We start from the raw sequence: 22,107 nt of genomic DNA on the forward strand, positions 1-22,107 counted from the left end.
AAGTGACGACAACTTTCACAATTGAATTGAAACCAAATTTTTTTGTTTTTTTTTTTGACTAAAAAGATAAAAAAAAAAATCGATAAAATTAAATGGATTCTTAAAATTTAAAAATAAGTTAATGGTTTAGTTGTTTGAACGAATCCTTGTGAGCTTTGTGAAAATGATCTTGAATGTAAATTTGATTATTAATTGTCGAAATGATACACTCAACTCAAAATAACATTAATTTTTTAATTATTTTTTATTTTTTATTTTTTATTTTTGTTTAAGGTGGCACGACGTCAACTCAACAAACATCATCAAAAATTTAAATTCGAATAATAATTTTGCAAAAAAATAAATGAAGTTCGCCAATTAATAAACGAATAGTTCGATGGATAGTGTTGAAAAATTCATTGGGAATAAAAAAAGATAAACATGTTATCGATTATGTATCTTATTCTTACTGATTTTATCAGTGTAGGATCCCCTCGAATTTATTTGATAAATTCTTTATAAAATATTTCATATATGTGTTATTTTTTAAAAAAAAAAAAAGAATTATTAATTTTTTTAAGTGACCTATTTAATATTATTTTCATAGTTCTGTGTTAACAGTAATCAAAATATTTAAATCAAATTTGATCAAAAAAAATATCACATGTAAGGAATTGGGTGGTTGTAGATCGAAGTTTTGTCAGAAAAAAACTCACCCTATCACATTATGATCTTGGGTGGTGAATTGAAAACAAAATCAAAAAAAAAAAAAAAAGGCAAGATTTATAACTTTTTAAAAATCAAAAAAAAAACAATTAATTTATACTTTTATATTATATTATAGTAAAAGAATCCAAATTGTGTCATTATATCTATTGTATCTTTATAAGTAAATAGTTAAATTAAATAAACATATATATTTTAACTTCTTTTTTTCTTTGTTCTTGTAACTTTTTGACCTCTCATTTTTGTTTTTTGTATTTTTTTGATATCAAAAAAAAAATAAAAAATAAAAAATAAAATCAAATCATATCAAACAATAGATTAGTAAAACAACAGCCAATTTCTTTTATTTTTGTTTCATTGCAAATATAACAAATAAAGTCAATAATAAAAAAACTTTTTTTTTTTAAAAAAAAAACAAAACAACACAACAATATATTAGATTAGATTAGAATTGGTTATTAGTTCAATTGATATCAAACAAAAAACAAAACAACAACGCACAATAATTAATAATCATAAAAGACAAACAAATATATTAGGATGAGTTATTCAACAGATCTATTGGATGGATTCGATACACTCTACAAGAGAACAGAGGGTGTTCTCAAGTGTAATCAGGAGATGTCAAACTTCTTCAGAAAGTTGTCTACCCTCGAATCCGACTACTCAAAAGCATTGCTAAAGTTGGTTAAATCAACTGGTCAAAAGAAATTAATTTCAAATCCTTTCCTTGACGGGTATGATATCATCATTGAATCACTATCAATTCAATTTCACTACTAACATCCGTTATCTACGACATATCATATTAATTAAATAGATCACTGAAAGAATCATGGAGAATAACATTAGGAGAGTTAGAGTCAATCGGAAATCAACACGCTACATTTTCAAACTTGGACAATGATCTTGCAAATATTATAGAAAAGATGGTTAAAGATAAAGAGAATGTTAGAAAGAAGGTAAGGAGTAATCGATTCGATATTTCCGAATAATATCGGAATTGTATATTTTAATTAAGAAAAAAAAAAAATTAATATTTTTTTTAAATTAATTATAATTGATATAGTTAACTGCCGATGGTCAAAAGTTAACAAAAGATATGAAGACACAATTGGACCTTTTGACAAAGGCTAAAATGAATTACCATAAACTCTCAAAGGAGGCAGAGTTGGCGCAAACCACCTTAACAAAGGGACAGGCAGATCCAAAGATGAAGCAAGACAAGGTATCTCAACTTAGCACAAAGGCAAGCCAAGCCTCTGAAAAATCGAATCAAGCCGACCAAGAATATAGAGAATGTCTTAACGTAACCAATGTTAAGCAGAATGAGTACTACATGAATGAGATGCCAAACTTATTAAAGGTAAGTTAAGAAAAAGTTAATAGCAATACATCACATTTTTATTAATTTCTTCTTTATTACTATCACTATCACTATCATTTTTATTATTGCCATTATTTTTTTAAAAAGGAATTCCAAACATTTGAAGAAGATCGTATTAGTCAAACTAAAGACGCAATGCATAAGCTTTCTTTGTATATTAAGGAGATTCCACCCGTTGTATCACATGCCGCCGACGTTGTTCAACAGGCCGCTGAACAAGTTGATAAAGATGCTGATATTAGACAATGGGTTGCCGAGAATAAGACAAATGTAACTCCACCTGGACCAATCGATTATTATCCATTCGAGGGTGAGGCACAAGCTTCAAACTCACCATCAAACTTTAGAGTTGGAACATACAAGCCACCAACCAGTCAAACTAAAGTAATTATCGCGAATAGTCTAATTAGAAATTAATTTTATAGAATGAAATACTTATTGTTTTTATTATTATTATTATAGGATTGGGGATTGACACCAAAGGACTCTGGATTGACACCAGATCAAAAGACTCAAAAGTTAGAATCACAACTATCAGAGATTTCAAATACAATTAAACAAGAGATTCAAGCACGTGCTGGTATCGAAAAGTTGATTCAATTCTATGCAAACGATCCAAAGGAGCAGAAGAAGGCAGAGGGTGAGCTGATGGAGGCCGACAAGAAGATCAATGCCCTCAAAGAGAACCAGAGATTAATTTCACAGCAAATGGAGGAGCTTGGAAGAGCACCTGCCGGTGCTGGTGGCGACTTTAACGGAAGTGCAAGCGGTGGAATTAGCCAGCCTTCCGCCAAGCTTGTACGTGTACGTGGACTTTACGATTACGAGGCTAGTTGCGACACAGAGTTGAGCTTTAAGGAAGGTGATATTCTCTCAGTGACTGAACAGGATTCGAGTGGATGGTGGTTTGCTGAATTGAACGGATCCACTGGATTCGTCCCACAAAATTATGTTGAACTTTACGAAGCCTAAAAAAAAAAAAAAAAAAAAGATAGATATTTTCAATGTAACAGAGAGTTTATTATTAATCATCAAACTAATTAGTAATTAAAGAGAGTAAACAAAAAAAAAAAACAAAAAAAAAATAATTAATTTAAAATAATAATAATGTAATAATAATAAAGTTAAGTCAATTAAAATGAATAGTTGATCAAATCAATATAAATAGTAATAATTGTTTCTTTCTTTTTCTTTTTGATTTTATTTGATTAAATCACTCACTTTACAAGCAAAGAAAATAATTTTTTCTTTTTCTTTCTGGTTCCACCCAACATTAGATTTCTGGCGAGTGAGCTGTTGATTTCTTTGGCAATGTTCTCCAATAGACAGTTGCCTTCCAACTCGAGATTTGTCATTGTTTTATTTCTCTGGAAGATATTTTGAAGTGCTTGGTGACAACGTTTGATGTTGGAGTCAGAGTTATTCGATGCCTCTAACATTTGATTGTGTGCAAGATTGAGGTATTTCAATGTTGAGTTGGATTCAAGACTGAGTGATACGAGTATACCTGCATTGGTTTGCAAGTTGTTCTCACTGATATCGAGATATTGCAGACATTTGTTGTCTTTGATCATCGTTGAGATATAGGCACCGGCATTATCTCCGATTTTGTTGTTCTTAAAGTAGAGTTTCGTCAATGTGCTGTTATAGCGTAGACCTTCCATGATTTGCTTTGCACCGTTGGCGCCGATATTGTTATCAGAGAGGTCGAGACTTGTAAGAGTAGTGTTTGATCGTAGCATATTGTAGAGTTCCGAACCGATCTCCTCGTTCAACAGGTTGTTGGACAGATAGAGTTGGGTGATCGATGTGTTGTTGCACAAATTCAATGCGATTTCAAATCCAGATTCCTTGCCAAGTTGATTATAAATAAGTGAAAGAGTTTTCAAAGAGTTGTTGGTTTTCAGAGCTCTACCGATTTTCGCGCCACATTCATCATCCAATTTCAAGTAGTTCAGGTGAAGTGTGGTAATGGATTGGTTGCAGGAAATCAGTTCAGAAAGTGAGTTGTTAAAGTGTTTTCCAAAAGTATTGTGACTGAGATTCAGATATTTCAGTGTGGAATTGTTTTTCAACATGGTAATACCTTCAATTAGTTTGGTATTCATTGAGATTGAAGATGGAGACGAGGGAATCCAGTTGGGTTGGCACAAGTCGCTGAGCTGTGGGAATACTGGTGGTGTAAAGTTCGATGGACTAATTGTTAGACTATTGAAACTGCTGGGACCGTTGAAACTAAGATTGCCCAGAGCGCCGCCATTGATCGTCAAGAGTATATTGGTGCTCGGACTGTTCAGAGCACCCATTCCATTGAGGGAGTTCGAGTGGAGGTTGGAGGTGGGAGTCAGTGGCGGCGACGACAGATTCAATCCGGTTATCATACAGTCCAGCCGACAAACCGCTTCCAAGTTCAGTTCCACCAGAGATTTGTTGTATTGAAGTGCCTCTATAATTGCTTTGAGACCGCTTATTCTGAATTCATTGAAACTGACATCGAGTTTGGTGAGTGATTTATTGTGTCGAAGCGTATCACCAAGGATGATACCATCTTTTTCTCTCAGGAAATTTCGGCTAAGATTTAATTCGGTGATAAGTATATTGTTTTTGAGCGACATGATAATCATTGTCGCTCCATTGGATACCAAGTCGATATTCATCAGTTCCAGCTTGGTGAGTGACACATTATCGTTTCTAATGATTTCACTCATGATGCCACCGAAATTCGATTCGTTATCGAGACTGTAGTTGTAGAGAGACAGTGAGCGTATGCTGGGACATCTCTGGAGGAATTGGAGTAGTTTTCCGTTGGACAGTTGTTGGTAGTGTGACTTGTTTGTGGGACGCAGCAGTTGGATATCTGAAAACCTACACTCGCGTGCTCCAGCCACATTTAGTAGGGATTTTGTCGCTAACTTTATGACTCTTTCGAAATTACCACTCTTTAACTGTGTAAAGTGTGTTGGCACCAGAGTGGTGGCCCATCTCTTACAGACCAATGACAGTTTGATCAATACATAATGTGTTGGTTCATCTTCACAAACCTTTTGGATAATATTTGCTAAAATAATAGGTGATAATATTATTTTACTCATTTAATAAAATAATTATTATGTTATTATGGTAGTAGATGGATTATAATTTAATTTTAAGGAAATATAAATAAATAGATTGATAAATAGATTAAAGATTTATTCTATTTGTAATAGTACGACTACTGCTTTGTTTATGTTTATGTTTGGATTTTTTAAGCTTGGAAAATATGAAGATGGATTGATTGATAGATGTGGATGGATTGATTTTTGATTAAATTAATGAACAATTAATTGTAATAAATTATTACTACTATTATAATTATTTTTAAAAATATTATTGTTTTCTAAAAAAACAATTTTCTGATTTAATAATTGTTGTTGTTGTTGATTGTTGTCTCGTTGTAGTTGTTGTTATTGTTGTTTTTTTTTGTTTGTTGACAGGAGAATGAATAAAATGATGGATTTGAAAATGAAACAAAAAAAAAATAATATGTTGATGATGACAGTGTGCTGTTGAGATTATGATGGGATGAATATGGATGGGATGGTATATAATATCTTTTAATTAAGAGATAAATTATATCTTTCTTCCTCCACTTCTTAATTAAGCTAGAAGTTTTGTTTTTTAATTAATTTTTTTTAAAATATATATATTTGGTTTGGGTTTTGTTTACATCTATGATTATTTGTGGATCGATATTTGTAACATATGTGGATTAAAAAGAAATTGATTATAAAACTAACAATAATAATATAATAACAATTTTTTAACAACCTGAAAAAAAAACAAACAATTTGTTATTTATTTAACTGTCACTACTACCTACGATTACTACTGAAAATAATATATTATATGTGTGTGTATATATTGTTGTTGGATTGGTTTATGTTTTCTTTGCTTTGCTTTAATTTTATCATATGAATATTGAATGGTTAATCTGTGATTGAATGAAGTGGGTGGTGATCGATTGGACAGACACATCACACAAAAGAGAGACAAACATTGATATATAAATCAATCAAGTAAAAGGTTAGAAGCTGAACTTTATTTGCTTCACCTGAAACTGTATCAGTAGCAGTTGCTTAAACATCTTGGTAAATTACTCACAACATTGAAAAACAACATAAAATCATTGACCTCACCACCACCTCTATAAATTTTTATGTTTGCTTGTTATGTTTGTGTGTTGTGGTGTGAGAGTGTTTGTTGGTAACAACTTTATGATTGTTTTGTTTATATAAAGGTGTTTGTTGTTAATTATTTCATTTTGTTTAGTGAGGTGTTATTATTCAAAGATATTAATAATAAAAGTGTTTGTTTGTTTGTGGTTTTGTTTTTTTCTTTCTTTATAACTAACACTATAAATTATAATTATCTTAAAACAGTATTAACTTTATTGATTATGTTTCAAAATATTTAATAATAATTGTTTATTTACACAATTTTAATTGACGATTTTAAAATAATAATAAAAGATATTAAAAAAAAACAATTTAGGAGAGTGGTTGTGATCACAAAGCCAATCACACAACCAAAATTTGCAAATAAATATTTTGATAAGACTATTTACAAAAAAAAAAAAAAAGTAGCAGTTAATATTAATTAACTACTTCAACAAATGTACAATAAAGCTATTGAGGATCAACAACAACAACAGCAACATCGATTACATCAACAACAACAACAAATTCCAAAAGAAGATGAGCTTCAATACACTTTAACAAGTTTAGAAGCAACATCAATTTCAAATGCAATAACTTCAACAATAGAATCATCATCATCATCATCATCATCAACAACAACATCATCATCATTCTTTACAAATAGCTACAGTGTCATCAGTAATGGTATCAATAGCAAATTAAATTCAGTTGTCTCAGTTTCAATTGTTGCAACTTCAATTTACAATTTGCCATCGGAGATTCTTATAGTAATTTTTGAATTGCTCGACGATACTGACCTGTGTAGACTCTCTGTTGTTTGCCACCACTTTAATAAGCTAGCAACAACGAACGAGCTCTGGATTAATCTATTTAAAAAGACGTCATTCAATAGATCACCTCCACTATTTAAAGTACATCATCCAATAGATCACACCTCCACCATTTAAAGTCATGATCTTATAGATCTCCAACAATAACACAACAAAGATAACGTAGTAGATCTACTCGTTCAATCTTTTTCTATCTGTCTATCAAATCTTTAAAATCTACATTTACTACTACTGTACACAAATTTATAAACAGATCATTAATCATTTATTCTTGAATACTTTTAGACAGGTGAAAATGTTAACTTTAAATGGGTGATGAAAGAGAAAAAGAGTGCAAGGGACAATTGGAGAAATGGAAAATATGAAGTCACCACACTCGTTGGACATTCCGAACCGATTTCATCTATTTTGTTTAACGGAGAATCAATTATTAGTTCATCTTATGATAAATCTTTAAGGTATAGTACTCTATCTAATTTGGAATCTATAGAATTAATCTATCTAGTAGAAATTGTTAATTAATTAACATTCGTTACTCAAAGAGTTTGGGACTATTCAAGCGCAGAATGTAAATTAGTTATTCCAACCAACGACGTAGAATGTATGCAACTCGATCATACCAACAAGCAAGTAATAACAGGTACAAAAAATGGTCATATCAATCTGTGGGATATCACCGATGGAACTCAAAAGTTTAGTGAAAAAGGTCATCTCTATTTCATCAGTTCATTGAAAGGCAACTACAATAGTACTCTATTTTGCAGTGGTGCAAAAGATAAAACTATAAAGTTGTGGGATGTTTTACAAAGTAATTAATATATATTATATTATTTTATTATTACGTTATAAATGCTAACTATTATTTTTATTTATAGATAAAATGGTATCATCAATAGGGTTTCCTAAATCAGCACTTTTAAATATAGAGTGGTGTGAAGATCAAAAGAATCATATTGTGGTTTCCGGTGGTAATATTCTCAGTTTAATTGATGTTGAAACCGGTCAAACTGTACGCAATTTTCAAGGTCACACAAATGATATTCATTGTTTCTCTGTTGTTGTAAGTATATCTATATTGTATATATTTATATATCTCTTTATCCCAAAATACTAATACTACTCTTATTGTTCTAAACAATAGGATGGATTGATAGCAAGCTCTGGAATTGATGAAACTATTAAAGTTTGGGATAAAAGAGATGTTGTAGGTACGAAATCAATCAAAGTCGATGCAACCGTTTATTGTTTAAAGTTTCAACCTTCACATAATATTATTATAACAGGTTCTAATGATCATACTGTTTCAAGGTAACATTCATTATTCTATTGATATTGATATGGATTGATCATAAACTAATAGTTTTTTTTAATATTGTTGTTAAAGCTATCGATTGGATTCAGGTAGATTAGAATATCATTTTATCGGACATCAAAATCCTATTTCTGTGTTGCATCTTGATAAAGAGAGGATTGTCAGTGGGTCACTCGATAAGAATCTCTATGTTTGGAATTGTAACACAGATATCAGTGGCGGTCCCATGAAGATGGGTAAATATCACAAACTCGATGCACATCAGGGTATGATAAGATGCGCTTATTTCGATGACACCAAGATTATATCGGGTTCCTACGACAAAACCATAAGAGTTTGGGATTTCTCTGGTGCAAAAAACAATACTAAAAAAACTTGTAATCTAATGTAAAACTAAGTAACTACAACATATTTATAAAAAAAAAAAAAAAAAAAAGAAAAGAAAATGTAAACTTGTATAATAATAATAAAAAATAAATTTATTTATTTATAAACAACACGATCACACAAACAAAACTAGTTTAATTAATTTAAATTTGATTTATTTTATTTTTATTTTGTTCGAAAAAAGATTTGGTGGTGTGATCACTAAGTCGTAAACCAAAAATAACACTGATTTTATTAGCAGTTATTCGATCGATCTCTAAAAACAAAAAAACTACTTAATATTTTTAAAACTTTTTGAGGTTGAAAGTGTGTTTTTTGATTGTGCTTCAACTTTTGGTTCATACACAATTTGCCTTCCCAATTTGACACCAACTATAATTTAATAATTATTTTGTACACACATCAGAAATTTAGATTATATGTATAAGTTTGAACAAATATAAACACATAATTTAACAACAACAAAACACCAACTTCATACCTTTTTGTATTATAGTAGTCTTTCAACAACAAGAGAAATTTCTTAATTTCATATATGATAAGATTAAGTTCGAAATATAAAAGTTGTTGTTTTTAAATTCCAAACAAAATTTAGTATTATTTTTAGTTTATATATTACAATTACAATCACAATCATAAACACACTCACTCACTCACACGCACAAACAAACAATCAACACACATATAAACATTTCTATAGAAAAATAAAAAATAATGACACAATCCAGTGATGAATATGATAGTGATAAAATAAAATTGGAGGATGTATCAGCAGCATCAGCAGATGATAGTGATAGAAAACATGTTGAAATGGAAGATGGAGTCAGTAATAGAGAGAGTAACAGTAAAGTATATCTAAGAACTGGCTCAGAATATATAGACTACGAAGACTATACAAGTGGACAAAGATTTCTTGAGAATATGTTTGGGTACACTATTAGCGCAAAGAAAGCCGCTATACCAGCGGGTTACACCGTGGAGTATACACGTGGTGGCCAGCCGTTCCTCTCTGCGCAGATGGCAGAGAGTGTGGACGCACTCGATATCGCTGCGGCAACCGAGCACCGCAAACACTCACTCCCGATGAGCTGCACGATGCAGCAAATCGAGGAGACCTTTGGCATTGGAATCTATTTGTATTTCGATTTCATTTGGTTCTGTATTATCATCAATGTCATTCTACTGGCGACCGTTCTCGTGAGTTTCATTCCACATCTCTACTTTGAGAGCAACCAACATCAATTCCAAGACTTTTCGATCAGAGACTATTTCTTTATTGCCATTAATCTGCGTTCCTACGTTGACGAACGTACCAGACCATTCTATTTCTGGTCGACGGGCGCTGCCGTCATTCTCACCTTCCTGATGGGACCGATCTACGCGCTAAAGGTTCACCGATATTTCAAGAATAGAAATCTCACCGATTTCGAAGACGGTTTCGAAGATGACGATGACATCAAATCCAACCTCAATGTTACACGTACCTCTCGTATTGTTAGATTCACCTTTTCCTATGCTATCTTTGTAATATTACTTGCCAGTTCAGCCGTTTGTAATGTATATGTTTTACGTACTGTTAACGATCATCAATTTTTATCTGGACTTTTGTAAGTTTTATTTTATTTTATTACTACTGTTTCTATTCCATTCCATTTCGATTCTAACAAATTAAATTCATGAAAATTTAGAACTACATCACTTGTATCATCAATTGTTATTAGATTCTTTAATATTATATATGATTTCATTTGTCTATATCTTACCTATTTCGAAAAACACAGAACATGGACAGGTTTCAGAAATCACAACACTTTGAAAATCTTTGTATTCAAAGTAATCAATGTATTAGTATTGTATTTGTTGCGTGACAAAATCTTTAGTAGTTACACAAATGAAAAGATTGATAATGGTTGTCCATTGGTTGATGTAGGATCACAATTCCTTTTTATTTTACTTTTAGATTTGACAGTATGTATAGCACTCTTTTATTATCATTAATGATTTTTCTAATCGTTGTTTGTTTTGTTTTATTTATATAGCTTCAAAATATTTGGGAAATAGTATATTCAGTTGGTATGGCCCGTCTTGGTAAATGTATAGAGAGACGTGGAAAGAAATCAACTGACAGCTACAAACCTGAATTCGATCTGGCAGAGGAGTATCTTGAGATTCTCTATCGTCAATTCATTGTTTATCTTGGATTATCGATCTACCCGATGGTCACAGTGTTTGGTGTCGTCTGTAACATTGTCGAGATCTACGTAGATAAGTTCAGAATGCTAAAGATATGTCGTAGACCTCACCGTATTCAGGGCTCAATGAAGAGATTCTTGACACTATATCTATTTGTGATTGCGGTTGTTGCAGTTGCCACTTACCCATATGGTTCTGGTTGGGTGTTGGTTCAGATTGGTGCAAACAAAGGAAGTCTTAACTCAAATTGTCCCGATTTGTTCTCACGTACACCCGATTCAAATCAAACAATATCTTTGTTTAATTAAAATTTATATTTTTTTTAAGGTTTACTCCAAAGCAATCAATACGATTTCTACCTTTTTTTCTTTGTCATGAAAATTAACTTTAAATTTATTAGTTTTATAGTAAAGTGAGATAATATTAATATATCATTCAATTAATACAAGAAATGAAATTTCAAAATAGTTTAATATTTGTCTTTTAAAGTTGGTTATATTTATGTTATTGACATAATATTTCATGGATCAAAACTAAATTATAAAACTAGTTGATGAATTATTAAATAAAAAAATGAATTTAGAAATTCTGCACCACAAATTTAGGATCATGATCAAATTTGTTATCTTTAAAAATATTAAAAATATTAAAACTATTCACTTTTTATTAATTTATATTATAAATATATATTCTAATTATTACCTGTTAAATTACCGGAACTTTGATACATTGGATTATCACGATTATTTGGATTTGGTTGATATAGTGGGTTAGAGTTGGAACCACTGATCTTGTTGTCTTGGTTGGCTTTCCACAATTCGTAACCCTTCTTTCCACCGAAAGCAGCTAAAGCTAGAGCTGCTGCACCTCCAATGACAATACCAGCGATCGCAGCCGCACCAATAGCAATACCGGCTTTGGCAGCCGAGCTGATACAACTGAATGGGGTCGGACTGTAGTTCTTAATCTCACAAGCTCTACTCACATTGTTACAGACTGCATATGGACAGTCTGGTGATGGTGGAATGCATGCACGTTCGATCGTCAGACATCCGAGATTATTATTACAAATTGCGATCTGGCAGAAATCTGCTGGCTCTTCACATACTCTTGGCTGATTGACACAGCTCTTGGTGGTACTGTTGCAAACTGAGACTGTACATTTGTCTGGAGCGGCACATACCATTGGAGTGTGAGCACAGCCCTTCTGCTCATCACAGGTGTCTATGGTACAGTAGTTTCCATCGTCACAAGTATTAACTACATTTACACAAGTTCCATTGGTACAGCTATCCAAAGTACATGGATTACCATCACTACAATTGACAGGTGTGAAATCACACTTTCCGGTTGTGGCGTTACAGATTGCATGTTGACATTTGTCGGTGTTGTTACACTCCACAGCAGCATAGTAAGTGATACCATCGATACAGGTATCGGTTGTACATGGATTGTTATCAGTGATAACACTGGAAACAGTTGAACAAACACCTTTGTCACAGACGGATTTCAAACACTTGTCATCCGGTGCCAAACATGGAGTGGTACAGTTGACACATCCAGTGATAGGTGTGCATGTTCCCTGAACACATTCGCTGCATTGGTCACATGTCTTATTGATGTATTGACATCCGTACTTAAGATTACAGGTGTCGGTAGTACAGGGATTGCCATCGTCACAATTAACTGGAGTGGCCAAACAGGTGTTGGTACCTGCGTCGCAATGATAGTTATTACATAAATCGGAAGGACATTGAACTGGTGTGTATTGACATCCCAAATTCACATTACAAATCACTGTATTACATGGAATTGGTGGACAAGTACGTGGTGAATGGTCACATTTTCCAGTGGCACTATTACAACTCACAATATCACATTTGTTATTTGGTGTGCATGTGACTGGTGTATGAGTACAGAAATTCTTCCAATTTCCATTGGCCAAACTAGCATTATTCAATTGTGTTGGACAAGCATCAATTGTACAAGCATTACCTTTTTTATAATTTAATTAATACAGAAATTCAACTTGTTATTTATAATATTTGATACATACCATCATTACAATCAACTTTATCATTACAACAAGCACCTGAACCTTGGCAAACTCCACAATAATCGGTGTAAGAACAAATCAAATCCAAACCGGTGGTGATGGTAATCTCGGAAGCAATTGTGTGTCTTTCACAGTAGAAAAAGTCAAATTGACAGAAATCACCGGCTTTTATTCCAATGGAGGAAAAGTCCAAAGTGTAGTTGGCCATCTCGTGAATTCCTCCCAAATCTACTTGCAACTTGTTGTTAATATACAACCAGACATCGTCGTCACCAGCAAAAACAAAAGTTTCGGAACCCTTGAAATGGAAGGAAGCAGACAAATGTAGACAGAAATGGAAGTTTTGATAACTGACACTGTCATTATAGAGTCTATAGACATTGGATCCATCTGCGTTCTTTATGGCATCCCAACCTTTGTTGTTGATCGGGAAGAAATGCTCATTGATAAGATAATATTTACTTTGGTCACTAGTGTTTTGGCTGAACACCAAATCTAGATTCAAAGGAATATTTACACCCGGTACACTGTGGAACCACTGAGAATAGGTCGAGGCATTGGTGATGGCACCAGCACCATTAGCACCAATGAATTCTGGCAGTCCATTTGCATTAAGAGTTTGAGTTACCAATCCCGGTGTAACAACACCATGTTCAATTGGCGCCTCGAAATCTGGATTCAACCATGGATGATGATCATATATAGTAACTGTATATGTTTTAGAACTTGGTTGAGTTTGACCTAAAATTAAAATTAATTATTAGAAACTTTTTTGAAATTTCACCATTTTATTATTTATTCATCATTTATTTACAATTTATTTTAACAACTAAAAGTAATAATAATAAAAATAAATTATTTATATGTATATATTTCATTGTAAAATGTTAAATAAATAAAAGTTAAAATAAATAAAAAGTTTAAATTAATAAAAAGTTAAAATAAATAAATATTGAAAGATATAAAAAAATAAAGATTAGAAAACAAACAATGTTATTGAATTGATTAAACAAATTAACTTGATAAATATATATGTTAAAAACACCTATTTAAATTTTCTTGAATATAAATATTATAATATTATATTTGTTTGGTTTTATTTATATTAAATGTGTTTAAAAACATTGAGCAGGATCAAATTGTGATTCCAAGTTAGTTGATCAATTTGGCTAGGTTGTGTGGGTATTTATGTCAGAATCATCACAATCACCTATTGATCAAACTAACAACTCTTCAGTTTGGTTCCTATATTTAATAATTATTTATACTTCTAATTGTACGAATAAACTCACTCCCAACACACATCATAGTTTACCACTAAACAAAAAAATATAATATTTAAACTTTTAACTTTCAAGTGGAATGAGGTTAAGTTAGAGAATTGGGGGATGGAGTGTGTTGATCATCAAACACAATCTATTACAAAACCAAAAAAAAAAAAAAAAAGTAAAAAAATATGAATCACATATGTGTGTGAATGTATCATTTACTTTTATTTATTTGATTTACACTGAAGTTGTTTGTTTTTCTTTCTTTCTTTGGGGGAATTAAATCAAATTCAAATTCAACCACCATTTTTGTTTTTATAATTGCTCCCTACATTGACTGTATCATTTTATTTAAACATCTTGTATTAAAAAACAATAGAATAACAACATTGTTATAACACTGGAATGATTAAAATTGGATCGAGATTATATTATATTATATATCAGTGTGTGTGTAGAAAAGATTGATACACTAACATCACTAAGATAGGTAAATGTGAAAGTAATAAAAATAGGATCTAGTTAAAACAACAAATCCACCACACAAACACAATCACACAAACAGACTGGTTTTCTATATGATATACTATACAATTTCACCACTTTTTTATTTGTTTAACTTTTTTAAGTGTTGCCATTTTTACTACTATTGCTATTGTTATTGTAATTGTTGTTATTATTATTATTATTATTATTATTGTTGTTGTTGTTGTTAAACCATATATCTACCAATGAATCGAAATCTTTAATCAACTCTTTAACATCTTTAATTGAAAGATCCTCTGGTTTACTCTTATAATACTTCCATTGCTTCTTTTTGATTTCGAAAATGGTTGTACTGTTTGGTTCACCTATATTTTCAATAACAGGAACTACCACTTTATCTTGATTATTATTATTATTATTACTATTGTTGCTGTTATTATTATTATCTTTTTGTTTCAAACTATCGATGATATTGTTATTATCTATTTTTATGGGAGTGTGGTTAACATTGTTCACAGAATTGTCCTTATTTTCATTGTTAACTTTATCATTTGATTCGACATTCTCTACGTTTTGAGTACTATCGGTGGTGGTGGTGGTTTCTTCGCTATTGGCAATCTTGTTGGTGTTTGCTTCATTGTTGGTGTCTGTCTTTGTCAATTGATCGACCGTCATATTCTGAATAAAAGTAGCAGCAGTAATCAAAGTAACCAAATAGTAGTTTGTCTCTGGTTCAATTAAATTTGGATCTCTAAACAAAGTAATAAACTGTACATTCGATAACAAAAATGGTAGATTTGATTTAATTAACACCTATATAAATACACATATTAATAATATTGTTAATAATAATAATAATAATCAAATAAAAACAAAATGATTATGTATGTATACATACATAAATAACAATTGGTAAAAGTAAATCAGCACCGATTGGTGGTTTACTCTTATCTTGTGTCAATAGCTTAAAGAGAATGGTGAAACTCTTGCGTAGTGAATTCAATTTCTCTCTTGGTGTTTTACAGCTGGTCATGTGTAGCAGCTGCTCTTGTATTTGTTCGAGCTGCTGGTTCGATATCATGCTGTTGTCAAAGTCTAGATTCGATGGCGTGATGAATTGAAAGGTGGAGATGTGTTCGCAGAGACGTGTATCCATCTCGATGTTTGAGCGCAACGAGAAGATACGACGATACAACCTAGTAGTGATATACTGTTCGAGATACTCATAGATTACAACTTCAATCTGCTGACTTGAAAGCTCCTTAAACGCCGACAGCTTTGGACTGCTCGAAGTGATAGTAGACGACTGTGACTTGAATGATACACCAGCACAAGCATGCAATAGCATCGGCAGTGCAGTAGCGATAAACGACATTGTTGAAGTTGAGATATCACTTGTTGATAGCATTTGTTTGTTTTCAGATTGTTGTTGTTGTTGTTGATTGTTGTCTGCATTGTCATTATCATTGCTATTGTTAGTCTCAGTGTTTTGTTGATTGTCAGCTTCACCAACGGATGACTCATGAATAGAATCTATAAAACTGTCTATGGTGGAAATCAGGTGACTGTGTTGTGGTAGTGAAAGTCTGTCTTTGATCTCAGCGAAGCATGCTTCAAGGTTGGTAATGGTCTTGGTGATGTGTGCGTCTAACGGTTGTCCATTTCCGACTACTCCGCCATTGGCTGTTGCAGTTCCACCGGCAGCGCCACTGCTGTTGGTCGTTGTTCGATTGTATGATATTGGAAATGGAATACTACTGGAGACGTATGACAGTAAAGTGATGGGTGACAATGAGGTCAACATCGACGGTGTCGAAGGTAGATTATTGGTGATCAACGATATTGAATTCTTTATTCCCGAGAGTAATCCACTCGATTCTTTACTATCCTTAGATGACACTGTGCTAGTGGTTGCATTATTATAATAACTCGATAAAAAGGATGATAACGATGATCTAAATGTATAACTTTCTTTCTTCTCTTTACTATTTATATCTGTTTTATTACTATTACTACTATCTTTTTTACTTTTATTATCAATTTGCTCTTTTGTATTACTTTCAACAATAATTGTATCTTTGATTTCTTTATCTTTTTCTTTTTCCTTTTCCTTTTCTTTTTCCTTTTCTAGATCATTATCATTTTCATTTATATTATTATTCATATTATTAGTATTACTTATAATACTATTATCAATCATTATGTTTTTGTTTTAGTTTTATATAACTATAGTTTTTAAAAGAATATAATGAATTAATATATATTAATTTTTCATACAAATATATTACAATAAAAAAAATTGTAATTTAATTATGCTGTGGTTGTGCTAAAAAACAATGAAATATGGTTGATTTTCAGAAGTTCATATCTCACACATTACCTAATTATTATGAAAAATCAACAAAAATTAAAAAAATAGAAATTAATGACAGCATGCTTATTAGTTTTTTTTTGACCCAACCATTTATATTTATAAATAATAGATTATAAAAACGACAAACAACAACAATAATTTGTAATCAATATTTAACAATTAATTAATTAATTAAGTAGTAATAATAATAGATAATTATAATATAAATATATATTTTTATTATTTTTAAATAATCAAATAAATAATCAAATAAATATATATAGCAGGGTGTAAATCACAGAATTAACACGATCGCATCAACAGATGAATTCAAATTTAATCAAGAGAGTGATCGCCAATGAAGTAATTGGAGCATCTCCGATCACTAATCAATTGGTGATGGCTATCGGTCATTCACTAAAGAGACCACTGGTCCTTTCATCGGCCAGCAATCGTAACATAAACAATAGAGTAAACTTTAAATTTACTAAACCAACAGACACAACAATCAGTAATACCATTAAATCATATTCATCACAATCATCAACATCACAATCACATTCAATGTTCAGTTCATTGATATACCAACCATATAAATGTATGTTTATTATAACTTCAAAAAAAAAAAAACAATAATTAACAACACATTTCATTCATTTAATCATTTTAATGATTAAATAATCAAATATGTTGAAAATAATAATCAAAATTCCTAATATCAATCAAATTATCTATCTATTACACAGCCTCAAACAATAGTATCTACAATATTGCTGCAGACAATTCAAATAATTTTTGTAAGTCATCAAAAAAAAAAAAATTGTTTTTTTTTGAACGAGGTTTTTAGGATTTTGAAATTTCCTGATGATCATTTTCGAAAAAAAAATTAAATTTAATTTTCAAGCAGACAAAAAAAACGTTCGAAAAATTAATTATAAAATTTGGATATTAATCAACATCAATTGATCTTTAGCATTGGGATTAAGATATTATAGTAATATACAAAAGGAAACAACAGATGTATCAACAAGCAATAATACTACAACTACAACACCAACACCAGCACCACCAACACCACCAAAAGAAACATTTAAAGAGAAATTGAAAAAGATTGCTAAACATTATTGGTTAGGTACTAAATTGCTTGGTAAGAATATCAAGTTGACTGTCCAGTTGATTAAGAGACTCAGTAAGGGACACAGTCTGTCTCGTCGTGAGCGTAGTCTTTTGGTTCAGACATCGGCCGATATCATTCGTTTGGTGCCATTCATCATTATTATGGTTGTGCCATTCCTCGAGTTTGCACTACCAGTGTTGTTAAAGTTGTTCCCCAATCTCTTGCCATCGACCTACGAGTGGAAGAACGAGCAAGAGGAGCACAAGACCAATAAATTGAAGGGTAATATCACAATGGCTAAATTCCTTCAGGACACTCTCGAGGACATCAGTGTAGAGTTGAAGAGCAACAACATCGTCAAGTCCAAAGAGTTCCACGACTTTATGATGAAGGTAAAGAGCGGTGAGCCAGTCTCTAGCAATGAGATTCTCACTTTTTCACAGTTATTCCGTGACGAAATCACTATGGAGAAGATCTCCAGACCACAGCTCTTGGCTATGCACAAGTACTTGGCTGGTGGTAGCTTCGTCGCCAAGTGGTACTCCAACGACTACCTGAAGCAACAGATCAGCAAGAAACTAAAGAAGATCAAACAGGACGATATTTTGATCAAGAAGGAAGGTTTGGATGCTTTGACCCTCGAGGAATTGGTCGACGCTGCATTGGTGCGTGGATTCAAGGTCGAAGGTTACACCCGTAAGCAAATCGAACATCAACTCGAACAATGGTTGGATCTCTCACTGAACAAGTCAGTGCCAAGCTCATTGCTGATTCTAAGCAGAGCTTTCACCTTGACTTCCTCCACCACTGTTGCCGAGGCACTCGAAGACACCCTCGAGCACATCCCACAGGAAGCACTCGATGAAGTCGTCAAGAAGCTCCCAGTCGGTGGTGTATTCGAAGAGGGTAGCGTTGAGCGTGCCGAAGAGAAGCTTGAGGAGCTCTCGAAGGAGGCCGAGCAACTCGAGAAGGAAAATCAAGCCGATTTGGTTGAGGGTGCCGAATCCACTGCCAAAGAGACTGAAGACGTCAAGCAACAGTTGCAATCCGCTGAACAACTCAAGGAGCAAGTCGCTGGTACTGAGGCTCCACAAATATTGGACGGTCAACTGAAAGAGTTGGTCGACAAGATCGATGACAACATCAAGGAGATTGTAAACATCGAACAAACCACCCCACTCACCAACGCAGAGAAAGCCGCCAAGAAAGCTGAACAATCACTTTCAGACGATGATGAAACCGAAATTCATAAACAACAACCACAACCAAACGAACAAGTACAACAACAACAACAGCAAACTTCCAAAATTTAATAAATAAACTTAATACAAATAGTATTTATATTTATTGAAAAAATAATTAGATATGAATAAAAATGTTTTGTTTTTTTTTTTTATTCTTCCAACTCTTTAATTACACTATTAAGAGTTTCAATATCTTTAAGTTTATCGGTATATTCTTTTTGGAGTTTGTCGATGATCTTTTGTTGTCTTTCTTTCAAAATCTTATTGGGTAGCGATGCAAAGTTGGCTTGTAAATCGTCGACCTTCTTCTTGAGAGAGTCTGCTTCTTGTTGAACTTTTCTGAGTGTTGAACGAACCTGTAACAGCTCGTTGGTGTTTGACGATGCACTTGGTGGTACAATTGATTCCATTGGCTGAGAGTTGGTCGGTGATGCAACCATTTCGCTGGACATTGTCATTGAGGTTGGTGGTGTCTTTGGATATGGTGGAATTTGTGGTGATTGCACAGGTGGTGTAGACGGTAGTGGACTTGCAATATTGGTGAATTGTGATGGTGTCTTTGGTGTTTGTGGTAGTTGTGGTGGTGATTCAACTTTAATAGGTGGTTGTGTTGGTGATCCAATATTTGCGATTGGTGTCGATGGATTTGTAATTGTAGGTGGATTTGATGTAGAAGTAGTAGTAGTAGTGGTAGTAGTTGTTGTGGGAGTAGTACTACTAGATATATTTGAAGTTGGTGTATTATTATTGTTATTACTATTATTATTATTATTATTATCATTATTATTATTTTGGAATGGAGAAGTTGGGGAGAATGACTCTGTTTCCAAACCTTCTTTCTCTCTTCTCTTCTTTCTTCTATGTTCATCGTCTCTATTTCCATCTTTATGTTCACCACCACTATGACGATGTTCTCTATCTCTTTCTCTATCTCTATCTCTATCTCTGTCTCTATCACCTCTATTTTCTCTATCCCTATCACCTCTATCACCTCTATCTCTTTCTCTATCTCTGTCTCTATGTTCACCGCCATGACGATGCTCTCTATCTTTATGTTCACCACCGGTACGATGTTCTCTGTCTTTTTTGTGATGGTGATGATGTGACGAAGAGGAGGAATTCCTTGAGGTGGGTGAGAGATCATCAAATCTTTCTTTTCTCTTTCTCTTTTTGTCATCGTTATCCGGTGAGTTGATTGAGATATCTCTAGGTGACAATGCAGATTTCCTCTCTTCTGGCACTCTGAATCCATCGTTGAATTCATTGTCATCGTTGTGCAATCCAATCGGTAGCTTAATCTTCAAGTCACCCGGACTCTGTTTGTTGTAGTTGTTAAAGTTATATACATGGGTTCTCTCCTTGCCTTTGTCACATCTCGGTTTTCTTTCCTTCTTCTCGGTGCCATACGGTGATAGTCCACTATCCAAGAGATTCGATGATGATATACTATTACGATTGCTGACATTGTTGTTGGATTGTGGTGATGGCACTGATTGTTGTAGCTGTTGCTGTTGTGGTTGTTGACTTCTTTTACCTGGTGGAAGAGGTCTGTCTTCATTCATCATATTGATATCTTCATCACCGAATCTTCCGACATGTCTATTGAACGATCGATTCGATGTCTTTATCTTTATAGTCATCATATCGTGTAATGGGTTGTTTTCACTATCACTAGGCATGTTATCATCGTCGTCAGAGTCCTCATCCAGCGTTACTTGATCGTCAGCTCGTTCCTCGAAAATAATAGGTTCCGTCGAATTCGTTGCATTGGCAAACAATTCACTTCCATAACGTTCAGTCAGCTCCTCCATTGTAACAAACTCAACTTCCTCCTGTTCAATATATCCCGGTTTAATAATCCTTACCAACTCTTCTTCAATCTTTGCAATCTCTGTTACTTTCTAAATAACACAAACACAACAACAACAATAGTATTAGTGATCTCTAATTCTAATGTAATCTAAAAATTAACAGCTTACATCTTTTGATAACTCTCTATGTCTTTTCTTTGTGATTTCTTTTGTGGGCGGTGTGATTCCACTTGTTGATTTATAATCGGATGGTATTTCATTCTGATTGTTGCTGTCTGATTGCGGTGTTTCATAGACTTCTATCATTTGACCGATGTCAGCGGTCTTGTAGTAAGTTGTTTTATCTAGTGTTTTGTGTGATTCTAATATACAGGGTAGATCGAATAGCGATGCATCAAACTCTTGATCACCGATCTTGAAAACCATTGCACGATCACTCTTGAATTGAACGTCGATCGGTGCATCAAAGTGTTTCTGTTTGATCATACGTCTCACTCGATCGGCGACATTCAACGGTAACCTAAGAATCAATTGATCCTCACAATCCAACGGTCTACCGAATCCATTTAACTGATTTGCATTCTGTTGTTGTTGTTGTTGGTGTTGTTGGTGTTGTTGTTGTTGAAATTGTGGTGATTGTTGATTATAGAAATTCTGTTGTTGATATTGATAATGATTACCACTACTACTATTGTGATGATGACTATTATTATAATAAGGTGGAGTATTCATATCATTAGCTAACTAACATATATATATTAT

At 32.8% G+C, this 22,107-nt stretch overlaps 7 protein-coding genes across 7 annotated transcripts; 4 read left to right on the forward strand and 3 right to left on the reverse strand.

Annotated features, from left to right (window-relative positions):
- Window positions 1-420: 420 nt before the first annotated feature.
- On the forward strand, window positions 421-3,064 carry PPL_02233 (uncharacterized protein; the record flags this gene model as incomplete). Its single annotated transcript, XM_020573225.1, has 7 exons — window positions 421-434; window positions 824-868; window positions 1,245-1,442; window positions 1,526-1,667; window positions 1,775-2,071; window positions 2,180-2,476; window positions 2,555-3,064. The coding sequence occupies 7 exons, from the start codon at window positions 421-423 to the stop codon at window positions 3,062-3,064; spliced, it is 1,503 nt and encodes a 500-aa protein (XP_020437342.1).
- A 52-nt stretch (window positions 3,065-3,116) lies between these two features.
- PPL_02234 (uncharacterized protein) lies at window positions 3,117-3,834 on the reverse strand (the record flags this gene model as incomplete). Its single annotated transcript, XM_020573226.1, has 2 exons — window positions 3,117-3,128; window positions 3,319-3,834. The coding sequence occupies 2 exons, from the start codon at window positions 3,832-3,834 to the stop codon at window positions 3,117-3,119; spliced, it is 528 nt and encodes a 175-aa protein (XP_020437343.1).
- Window positions 3,835-6,743: 2,909 nt separating this feature from the next.
- PPL_02235 (WD40 repeat domain-containing protein) lies at window positions 6,744-9,344 on the forward strand (the record flags this gene model as incomplete). The annotated part of the gene is made up of 7 exons (XM_020573227.1): window positions 6,744-7,055; window positions 7,404-7,576; window positions 7,661-7,926; window positions 7,994-8,178; window positions 8,260-8,426; window positions 8,503-8,817; window positions 9,314-9,344. The coding sequence occupies 7 exons, from the start codon at window positions 6,744-6,746 to the stop codon at window positions 9,342-9,344; spliced, it is 1,449 nt and encodes a 482-aa protein (XP_020437344.1).
- Window positions 9,345-9,531: 187 nt separating this feature from the next.
- Window positions 9,532-11,318, forward strand: PPL_02236 (DUF590 family protein; the record flags this gene model as incomplete). Its single annotated transcript, XM_020573228.1, has 3 exons — window positions 9,532-10,424; window positions 10,506-10,785; window positions 10,857-11,318. The coding sequence occupies 3 exons, from the start codon at window positions 9,532-9,534 to the stop codon at window positions 11,316-11,318; spliced, it is 1,635 nt and encodes a 544-aa protein (XP_020437345.1).
- A 271-nt stretch (window positions 11,319-11,589) lies between these two features.
- psiE (PA14 domain-containing protein) lies at window positions 11,590-16,984 on the reverse strand (the record flags this gene model as incomplete). The annotated part of the gene is made up of 5 exons (XM_020573229.1): window positions 11,590-11,636; window positions 11,713-13,005; window positions 13,067-13,807; window positions 14,979-15,633; window positions 15,719-16,984. The coding sequence occupies 5 exons, from the start codon at window positions 16,982-16,984 to the stop codon at window positions 11,590-11,592; spliced, it is 4,002 nt and encodes a 1,333-aa protein (XP_020437346.1).
- Window positions 16,985-17,245: 261 nt separating this feature from the next.
- PPL_02238 (LETM1/MDM38 family protein) lies at window positions 17,246-19,603 on the forward strand (the record flags this gene model as incomplete). Its single annotated transcript, XM_020573230.1, has 4 exons — window positions 17,246-17,263; window positions 17,519-17,771; window positions 17,920-17,970; window positions 18,147-19,603. The coding sequence occupies 4 exons, from the start codon at window positions 17,246-17,248 to the stop codon at window positions 19,601-19,603; spliced, it is 1,779 nt and encodes a 592-aa protein (XP_020437347.1).
- Window positions 19,604-19,683: 80 nt separating this feature from the next.
- taf7 (transcription initiation factor TFIID subunit) lies at window positions 19,684-22,077 on the reverse strand (the record flags this gene model as incomplete). The annotated part of the gene is made up of 3 exons (XM_020573231.1): window positions 19,684-20,850; window positions 20,881-21,435; window positions 21,514-22,077. 3 exons carry the CDS (start codon window positions 22,075-22,077, stop codon window positions 19,684-19,686), a joined length of 2,286 nt encoding a protein of 761 aa, XP_020437348.1.
- Between the last annotated feature and the right edge of the window lie 30 nt (window positions 22,078-22,107).

This window comes from Heterostelium album (assembly GCF_000004825.1).
Source record: "Heterostelium album PN500 unplaced genomic scaffold PPL_scaffold2, whole genome shotgun sequence".
NCBI classification, from domain to species: Eukaryota; Evosea; class Eumycetozoa; order Acytosteliales; family Acytosteliaceae; genus Heterostelium; species Heterostelium album.